We start from the raw sequence: 10,242 nt of genomic DNA, 5'->3' as shown, positions 1-10,242 counted from the left end.
GACTTTTGGAACAAGTGTTCAAGAAAGAATTTCCAGATCTGGAAAATGTCTCTCGAAAAGATATTTATAATTTCTTTTTATATTCTGTAATAAGTGTTCTAGAAGATAATTTAATATCGTGAAATACCTCACGAAATAAAAATTCCAAAACATGTTTTTGGAAGGCATTTTCTAGATCCGGAGATGTTTTTTGAAATACTCATTTTCAAATTTCTTATATTTTGCATCCGAAAAATATCTTCTAAAATAATGATTCTAGAATATAAAAAAAAATATTTCGGAATAAATGTTCTGAAAAATATGTTTAATCCGAAAATACCTTTTAAAATACTTATTTCAAAAATTCTATTATTTTCTTTTATTAATAACCAGACAATTTCTTCCCCGTATATAAATTTTCACTCTCTTTCAAATTTTCACCTCAAATATGTGGATAAGGATTTCACTTTTAATATTGCATGACTTTGAAAAAAAAGAAAGGATTCTATATATTAATATTTTTTTAATAATATTTTGACAATAAATTATGTATCATTATTTTATTAATTTATATATTTAAAATAACAAATCACAAATTATATTGTAAAAAAATTGTGAAAGAAACTTGTTAAAATTTTTTTTTCCAAACAGAAAACAAGTAAAAGGAGAAAGATACAAGACATTTTTCGGGACAAGAAAGGAAAGGGAAGGTGAATTTAGAGTTTTTAATAATTTTTAATAAAAAAGAAAAGGAGAATATTATAACTTATGAGGGTGTAAGAAGAAAACTAAGAGGTGAAAGAAGTAGCGGATTCATGGATTAAGCCCGCAAAATGTAAAAACAATTTAATGGATTAAATCCAAAATTATCTTTATTTATACCAAATTTTGAAATAGAGTCTGTTCATTGTGAGTTAGATGAATACCCCTTTAACCATCAACTTATTTTATTATACAAAATTATCTTTATTGTATTATATTATAAGATGACAATATACGTAAATTGATTAAATTGATATATTAGAAAAAATAATAAACATAATAAAAAATAAAAGAAAAATATATATGACAGTTTTATATCAAATATTTTAAAATAACGATTATTTAAAAAATCAGTTAATAATTATACTTTTTTAAAAATAAATTAATAATTATATTATAAAGAATAAAATAAAAACAAAAATTATATAGACAAAAGAAATATCTTCTTTATATAAATATAGATTTATAATTAATTTAAAGTAATTTACTCACGAGATTTCATTATCTCAATAAAATTATTCTAAAAATTAAAATTTAATTTAACTATATATTCATAAACATTAAAATCTTGTTTTATCCAAAAAGAACCATTTCCAATTATTATAGGAAATTGAAATTCACAAGACAAGTAAAGTATGAAGTTTTTATTCATTAGAAAAATTAAAACAAAAGGGACGATTCGAACTAAAAATGGTTTCACATATAAATTTCAAATTCTTTTGTTATTTTCATATCAGAAGCACAGAGCTAGGGTGCGCGGCTAACTCCTCAACAACACTGTTCTCTCTCATTTTTCGACGAAGATAAAACTAAAGAATTTTCTTTTTAAGAGCGAAAGAGAAAGGTTGGAGACGAGAGGACGCGAGAGTCTACGGACTTGGTGGAATTACTTTTGGAAGAACAAAGTTTCCAGAGGAACAAGAAACAAAGAGCAGTTGCCGATAGAACGAGTGGGTCGCCGATAGAACGAGAAGCTAGGAAAAAAGAAAAAGAAAAAGGGACGCTTTCAGGTATGGGGATCTAATTTTGTGTGTGTTTGATGGATGCTATCTGTTAATGATTGAGTTTTCTCTTTGTGGATTATTGGTTTGTGTGAACATTCTGAATATGATTCTGTGTACTGTTTTGTGTTACATTGGATACTGTGATCGGGTGGAAATTGTATGGAGAATATGATTCTGAAATCGGTAGATTGAATACAGGTGCTGTTCATTCATTTTCATATGACTGACGTGAACTAGTTAAAAATATGATGTTTTTAATGTGGTTGTTGTTCTGATGATAAGAGAGCCTGGAATGTGGGGATTATATGAATTAGGAATTTATAATGTTGGTTTTGTCTGGAACCGTGAGTGTAAGGGGGAAAACAGCCAAGATTAGATACCATTCCTTTATTATGAAAAAATTCAATATGCTTTCTTTGCACTAGGACTTGTCCTAGTATGGTTGACCAGTTTGTCTGTAAACTCTGGTTTTTGATTCTGGATTGGAGTATTTGTTTTTCCTTGGTTCCTGTTAATATTGATTGGTCATAGTTTTGCACGTCTACAATGTCTGTTTTGACACTATTAATATGTTAATAATGTAAATGAGTTTTTAATAGAACTTAACTGTTAAAATTTTGGGAAGTCTGGTAATTTTCCAGAATCTTGTTTTGAATGAATTAAGGGGTAAGTTTTAATTTGGACAGAGGGTTTTTGATTAGTTCCAGTGAATGAAGTTTTTTTTTGAAGTGTTTAATATACAAAATATCTATTGGTTGGTTCAGTTAAATACTTTGATTAAATTGGGGGTTAATTGTACACGCTTTAAACTGGCGATTTTGTGAAGAGGAAATTAGTTGGACAGAAGTTATTTTGGAGAAAATTACGGGTTAATTAACTTGAATGAAATAAGTCTGTTGATACACTTTTGGGTGAAAACTTCAAAGAAACTTTGACAGGGTTAGAAACTGAAATGGTATGTTCAACAAGGAAAGTTGTCGGGTATGTTCAATTTTTCCTTAGCGATCTTCTTAGTTGGTTTATGGATGCTACTCTCTGCCCCTTGAGATTTTTTTTTTCAATATTTAATAGAAATACCTATCATGTTATTGTTGTCTGAGAATGGTTTTTTTCCGAATGGTAAGTTTGGTAGTGAGGATATACATACTAATTACAATGTCTGTCTTAGTTGTGTCTTGCCTTGAGGTTCAATTTGGTAGTTTCGATTTTCGATTTTAACGCATTGATGGTTAAAACTGAAATAGTTCATGCTGTTTAAATTAATTAATTGGAGTTGGGTTTTGATGTTGAAGCTGGATGGAGTATTTGTTCCAATTTCCACTGGATGCACTCCTAACATGTTTGTGTTAAAAATGAATGAAGTGAAATATCTACAATGGTCTACTATAGTTCCGGGCAGTTTTGGCGTTTTGTTGCGGCATTTATCATTGGAAGTTATTTTTGAAAAATTAAAATGGGTTAGAGGAACGTGAAAGGACTGCTTGTGTAGCACTGCTAATCAATTTAACTCGATTTGCGGAGAATTGAATGAGAGCGCCGCCCCCTTAGTCTTGATTAGAAATTAAGGAGGTGAGGAAAACTAAATGTATAATATATTATATATTAGTATGAAAATAATTCTTGTAGATGCTGTTGGTAAAACTTGTTCGCATGATTCTAATATTATGTGTATTGCTCTGCTTCTTTTTTCTGGTAGCTTTTCCTCGGTGAGTTTAAGATTCTTGTATGGTTTCTACTGATTGTTTAGAATACTTTTACTATGTAGTGAAGAGGTAGCTGTTGCAGCCAGGCACCTGCTTCCATTCCTGGTGAGCCCACAGACATCATGACTTGTGCTGAGAAAATCTCTGGCTTACAATTGTCTTGCAAGAGGTCTTCAAGAAAGTGCCAACATCATTGAGAAGCATGCTACACAGCTCTGCGTTCTAGCAGAAGATTGTGACCAACCTGGTTGTGTGAAACTGGTGAAGGCTGCAATGTTAGCATTTTGACAGTTCCAAGTGCAAAAGGCTAGAGATTTTTAACTGTGAACACTTTGGAAGAGTTCGAAAACTTAGCAAAAGAGGAGGTTTCAAAAGCAACGGTCTTGCTGTTCCCTTCTGATAGAGTATAACACAGTTGTAGTCCAAATAAGAGGTTTTTTTTATTGAGAGGGAAGTGCAGTGAGAAAAATGCGTCGTTTGATTTTGGTTTCATCACGTTCAAATCTACTTCCACCTTTTCAATTTCAAACCTTATCCACAACCACCGTCACAGAGAGGCCTTTTCCTACCCCACCACCTCCCGATGAGGCCACCGTTCGCCAAACGCTGCTCTCCTTCAACAATGATTGGAAGCGAGCCTTGGAGTTCTTCGATTGGGTTGAGGAATCTCACTCCCACTGCAACTTTCGCCACTCCACTGACACTTTCAACCTCATGCTCGACATCCTGGCCAAGTTCTTCGAGTTCGACCTCTGTTGGCACCTCATTCGCCGCATGCACTCCCGCCCCTCTTCTCCCCCAAACCACACCACATTCCGTGTCATCTTTAAGCGCTATGTTTCTGCCCATCTTGTCCAAGATGCCATCGACACCTTCCACCGCCTCCAAGAGTTCAACCTCAAGGATCACACCTCTTTCTCCCACCTCATAGACGCCCTCTGCGAGTACAAGCACGTCCTTGAGGCACAAGACCTTGTCTTCTCCAAAGACACGCCCATCGACGCAATTGGAAACACGAAGATCCACAACATGGTTCTTCGTGGGTGGTTCAAATTGGGTTGGTGGAGCAAATGCAACGAGTTCTGGGAGGAGATGGATAGAAAAGGGGTTCAAAAGGACTTGCACTCATATTCAATTTACATGGATATTCTGTGCAAAGCGGGAAAACCTTGGAAGGCTGTCAAATTGTTCAAAGAGGTTAAGAGGAAGGGTTTCCAATTAGATGTTGTGGTTTATAACATTCTCATTCGAGCCATTGGTCTTTCCCAAGGGGTTGATTTCTCAATTAGTGTTTTCCGTGAAATGAAGGAGTTGGGTATTAACCCCACTATTGTCACTTACAACACTTTGATTAGGCTTTTATGTGATTGCTACAGACACAAGGAGGCACTTACCTTGCTTCGAACCATGGCTCGAGATGGTTGCCACCCCACTGCCATTTCTTACCATTGTTTTTTTGCCTCTATGGAGAAGCCTAAACAGATACTTGCTATGTTTGATGACATGATAGAGAGTGGGGTTAGGCCCAGCATGGACACCTATGTCATGCTCCTGAACAAGTTTGGTAGGTGGGGGTTTCTTCGCCCGGTTTTTATGATATGGAATAGAATGGAGCAACTCGGGTGTAGTCCTGATGCAGCAGCTTACAATGCCTTGATAGATTCTCTTGTAGACAAGGGGTTGATAGATATGGCTAGGAAGTACGATGAGGAGATGTTAGCGAAAGGACTTTCTCCTAAGCCAAGAAAAGAGTTGGGGACAAAGCTGTTAGGAGGAGAATCTGTTGATTTATTGGACGAGTATTCTCAAAGTACCATACAGACACACAACGTTCCACTAGTCTAGATAATGTACTTCAGTGGCTTAAGGTCTAGTTTTTCAAAGATTCTATAATATTTTGTATTTTTGAATCTAGCACACTTTTGCTAATTGGACTAATGCTAGTCTTGGTTTTACATAGCGCAGATGAACTGGAAAGTTTTGTTGAACGATAATAGAAAGTGTTAAATGTACTTGATACAAAAACTTAATGCTCGTATATTTGACCAGACATCAGTAGAAGGGCACATTCCGAAGTTGAAGATATTGATGAAAGGTAAAAGCCATCCATTTTTGTCTGTCTCATAACAACTTTATTTTGACAAAATTGATTGCCTTTTTATTTGGTGACAAGTCAAATTAGAAAAGTTTCAAAAATTCTGTTTGCACTTCAGTACGAGTGGAAAGTCCAACCAAAATGCTAGCTCGTTAGTTGAGAGAAATCCACTACGTAAGTTGACCTGTCCGATTTTTCCTCCCCTCCCTTTTTTGAATGAGAAATATTCGGGCCATGAATTTCAAATTGCTCCTACCGAATAGACATTACCACAATATTCAGAAGTTAAACCAAAATTTTGAAGTTTGCCTTGTCAGTGGAGATTTTCTGATTTTGATTTCAGATGAAATAGGACCCTACTTCACATATGGTGCTTTCTTTTGGAATGCCTCTGTTTTATTTCTAACTCTGTACTGCATAAATATAATTTTGAAATTAGAAATATATTAAAGATTTTATGACTGAATCACTACATTTTTTCTATAAAAAATGATATTAAAACTGCTTGACAATATTATTATAATAAAATAAATACGAGTAAACTATAACTTTCAAACTTTATGTGTTGTGAAAAATTTATGGAAATAACCACTATATTAAGTATATTAGCAAAGGAAAAAGGTTTCAAGACGTATAATTTTATGCTGAGGCACTGATAATGGTTGCTCGAAGTGACACAAGGTGAAGCATCATGATCTATTTATTCAATTCAATTTCAGGACACAATAATCATTCATCTGATTATTTTCAATACGAACCGTAATTTATTTTGTTTCAAAATTGAAGCATATTCATCTTCATTTTTAAATATACAAATACACAAGCTAATGTTGATGATATGCAGGCCATCCATGGGTGCAAGTCGGAGGCGTTGCTCCTGATAAGCCACTTGACTCTGCTGTCTTGAGTCGTTTGAAGCAGTTCTCTGCAATGAATAAGCTCAAAAAATAGCCATTCGAGTGAGTATCCACTATTTATTTGAGAATAGAAATACATTGCAGGTGGTCGAGAACTAGCTTATTTTATTAATTTTCCTTATAACGTTATCATTCACTATATATATTGACAAAAATAGTCTAGCTGATTAAGCCTCGGACATTTGAATTTGAATAATGTCGATAATATTGAACATTTTGCCAGTTGAAGATAATTGCTCCATTCAAGCAGTGGTTTGACTTGCTGTATTATCCCTTATCAGGTAATTGCTGAAAGTTTTTCTGAGGAAGAAATTGCAGGACTGAAAGAAATGTTCAGGATGATAGACACAGATAATAGCGGACAGATCACTCTTGAGGAACTGAAAAAGGGTTTGGAGAGAGTGGGTTCTGTTCTTAAGGATTCTGAAATTGCTTGGTTAATGCAAGCTGTAAGTGCTTGCCTGCAATCCAAATTGGCCGTTTTATGTGCTACTGTTTCTTGTACTAAAGGACCTGTGACTATTTATGAACTATTGCAGTCTCACTCTCAGCTAGAATATCTCTTGCAGACGCCAGGTTATGTAAGTACATGCATGCACATAGAAAAATCGTTTGTGCTTCAAGGAGAGGAAACTTGAATGCCTTGATAAACAGTCTTTATGTATTTACAAATAATTTTTTTGCTGAATCTGTAACCCTTTTGTGGGGTAAATGGATGGTAGAACGATTTTTCAACACTTTAATTTTTATGATTAGGGTGTAACTTTGTTGCTCTTTTAAAATATTGCCTTTTGGTTCCCTTTCAAATAGCAACAATGAGAAGATGCCACATGTATTAGATGACAGCAGACTTTGGAATTTCATGTCTCCCTATAAATGGAAAAAAATTCAACGAAAATTTATGTGGTTAAAATAAACTAAATTAAATTAGTTTAATTTTTTTAAGTATCTCAATTATCTGAATTATTATTAACAAATATTCTATCTTGATTTTTTTTAATAAAATAAATCATGTTAAAATTGTGATATATAAGACTGATTTTATTTTTAAAAACGAAACTAATATAATAATTTAATATAATATTTTAAAATTATCCTTTTTATATAAATTAATAGTTTAGCATTAGTTCAATTAAAATATTTTCAATATCCTTCTTATCTTCCTTTATTCATCAAGCCACCAATACCTTTACCTAAAGTTAAAGCAAAATTATGTCTATAATTATGTTAAGTAAATAATGTCTAGAATTATATCCATAAAAAAGTTAATAATATATCTTCTAAATAATAAAATAAATAATTATAATAATAATATCTCAATAATTAACATACATCATTAACTTATATTTATCTTAGAGAAAGTAAGTATAACCTGAATTATTAATTTAAAAAAACGACACAAATTAATTATGAATAATATACATTCATATATAATAGTGTTTTTGTATTATAATGATTTATTAAAAAATAACATTATAAATATAAATAAAGTATTAATCATAAATAATGTCATGTTACTTCTCTCCTTTTTCATTTATTTTACAATCATCCAAACTATCTCATTCTAATTTTATGCTTATTATATTGCAACTACACAATAGGGTTTTTCTCTTATCTTTTCATTTTTATTAGTTGTTGCACTTCAACATGTCACTAGAGTTCAAACTCATAAATGTGAGTCTTCACTTCAGATATTCGTCTTCAAAGTTTTAAGAACAAATTTGTTCTTAAAAATGTTAAAACCAGGTAACTAAAATGAATTTTATCATTTGAATATCACCACACACATAAAAGTTGTATTTGTTTACACATTTAAAAGTAACAGTATTAAAATGACAGTAAAAAATGTTGTAAATTCTTAACAAAACACGCATCCAAGAACAACATGTGAGGGTTTAAGAACTTTTGTCAGACAGGGTTCCCATCCAAGCGGGTGGCAGCATACCAGTTTGCTCATGCACTGTGTTAAACAAAGGTGGTAACATCTTGTACACATTAGCTACATCCTTCATTCCACCACCGACATCACTTCCATTTCCGCCATTAGTCCAAATACTAATCTTTGGCTCAAGTCCTCGAATGGCTTCTGCATTAGTCTTGGCAATCTCTTGAAACATGCCATTATTTATCATCAAGTAGTCCCTTAGATTACTGTAGTTGCCTCCCAGTGCATCAAGAAGTGTTCTCAAGTATACCCCTTGGGCTTGTCCAATTGCCACAAGTCCTTCTGCCTCCTTTTTCTTTGCAAATAGTTCTGCCTCCGCTGCTTGTTGTCGACTGAAATATGCTGCCTCTGCCAGTGCTTTTTGTGCTTCTGCCTCTTTCTCCTTCTCAAACAGTATTGCTTCTGCAGCTTTTTGCTTCTTGTACAGCTCCCAATTTGCCTCTTGTACCTAATTTTAACACTAAATTCTTTTCACACCCTTCAAATTTTCAATAACATTGAAGCAAGTAGAAAGCATGCTTTGAAGAAACTTATACAAAAGTGAACTAAGCTTACCTTGGTTTCGTATTCAACACTTGCTTTACTGAGGAACTCGGCTTTAAGCTTCTCTGTCCTTGTGAGAGCGTTCATCCTCTCAACCTCTCTCTGCAACTCGGCTTCCCTTAGTGCGACTGCTTTTGTGGCCTCCACTTCTGCCACCTGCGCCGTTTGTGCCCACACGGCCTTTTTCTTCGCAAGCTCAGAATTAGCCTCCGCCACCACCGCCTCTCGCTCATTCTCAAACACCTTCACCTCCGTCTTCACCTTTATCTCCTCCTTCACTCCCTCTCCATGCCTCTGCGTCGATATTATCTTTGTCTCCGCATCGATCCTCGCAGCGTTCTGCAACGTCTGCCCCTCCCTCGACTTGGCTCCAACCTCTCCCTTCATCCTTGCCTCTGCCACGTCAACCTTGGCTTGGTTGGCAGCCTCCATCTGAGTCTTCTGACCCAAATAAGAGAAGTACTCGTGGCCAACCACGTCCACCAGTTGCTTCACGTTGGCATTGTAGATGAGAAGCCCAAATTGGTTGAGCTCCAACTGAACCTTGTCAAACACTTCCTGTTTAAACGACTTGGTGCCTCTGAAAACATCCTCCATGGTCATGGATGCCGCAAGGACACGTGTCTCTCCCTCGATAATGCCCTGGACTAGCTCCTTAACGTGGTGCGAGAGCTTGTCGTGGGAAGAGAGAAGTTTGGCGTATTTGAGAAGGCTGTCGTGGTTGTCGACTCTGGGACCGATGGTGAAGACAGCGGGGAGAATGAAAGGGAGCTTCTCTGCGCTCATGGCTTGAACCTCGAAAGTGTAGTTCACAGGAGAGAGGTCGAAGACGCTGCATGACTGCCCTGGGAGAATCCATGCTTTCTTTGCAAGCTTTATGTCTGTGATTCCAACTCCAGTTATCACAAGATACTCCGATGCCTTTGCTACTCTATACATGTTTATATGCTTTTCTCACACTGATGTTTAAGACTGGAAAAGATGGATAAACCATGAGAATGAGAAGGAATGCTTTATATAGGCATATGAATTATACCTACATCTCATAAAATATTATTAGTTTACCTCACTAATAAGATACTTTTCGTATGATCAATGGAAAATACTTAGCAACTTCAGATGAATTTGGTACGTTGGTGGGAAGTTACATTAAAACAACAAGTGGAATGTGAGATAATTAGCTAAATAAAATCCTTGATTTATATTACCTGTAATACTGAATTGTTTTATTTCCTTTTACACTTAAGATATAAATATTTTTTTCGTATAGAGAGAATATTTATTTTTTATTAGC

General features: G+C 34.6%; 2 protein-coding genes across 2 annotated transcripts; one reads left to right on the top strand and one right to left on the bottom strand.

Annotated features, from left to right (window-relative positions):
• Positions 1-1,462: 1,462 nt before the first annotated feature.
• On the top strand, positions 1,463-7,260 carry LOC124828833 (pentatricopeptide repeat-containing protein At1g80550, mitochondrial-like). The gene is made up of 5 exons (XM_088107148.1): positions 1,463-1,751; positions 3,511-5,316; positions 5,414-5,543; positions 6,388-6,502; positions 6,742-7,260. Exon 2 carries the CDS (start codon positions 3,917-3,919, stop codon positions 5,291-5,293), a length of 1,377 nt encoding a protein of 458 aa, XP_087963274.1. The 5' UTR covers positions 1,463-1,751; positions 3,511-3,916; the 3' UTR covers positions 5,294-5,316; positions 5,414-5,543; positions 6,388-6,502; positions 6,742-7,260.
• Positions 7,261-8,207: 947 nt separating this feature from the next.
• Positions 8,208-9,939, bottom strand: LOC124828834 (flotillin-like protein 4). The gene is made up of 2 exons (XM_047302220.2): positions 8,961-9,939; positions 8,208-8,853 (listed from the first exon to the last, which is right to left on the bottom strand). The coding sequence occupies exons 1-2, from the start codon at positions 9,885-9,887 to the stop codon at positions 8,356-8,358; spliced, it is 1,425 nt and encodes a 474-aa protein (XP_047158176.1). The 5' UTR covers positions 9,888-9,939; the 3' UTR covers positions 8,208-8,355.
• Positions 9,940-10,242: the final 303 nt, after the last annotated feature.

This window comes from Vigna umbellata, chromosome 2, assembly GCF_029865625.1.
Source record: "Vigna umbellata cultivar VRB3 chromosome 2, Vumbellata_1.0, whole genome shotgun sequence".
In the NCBI taxonomy this organism is placed as follows: domain Eukaryota; kingdom Viridiplantae; phylum Streptophyta; class Magnoliopsida; order Fabales; family Fabaceae; genus Vigna; species Vigna umbellata.
The sequence above is the reverse complement of the archived record's forward strand: the minus strand, read 5'-3'. Positions and strand labels throughout refer to the sequence as shown.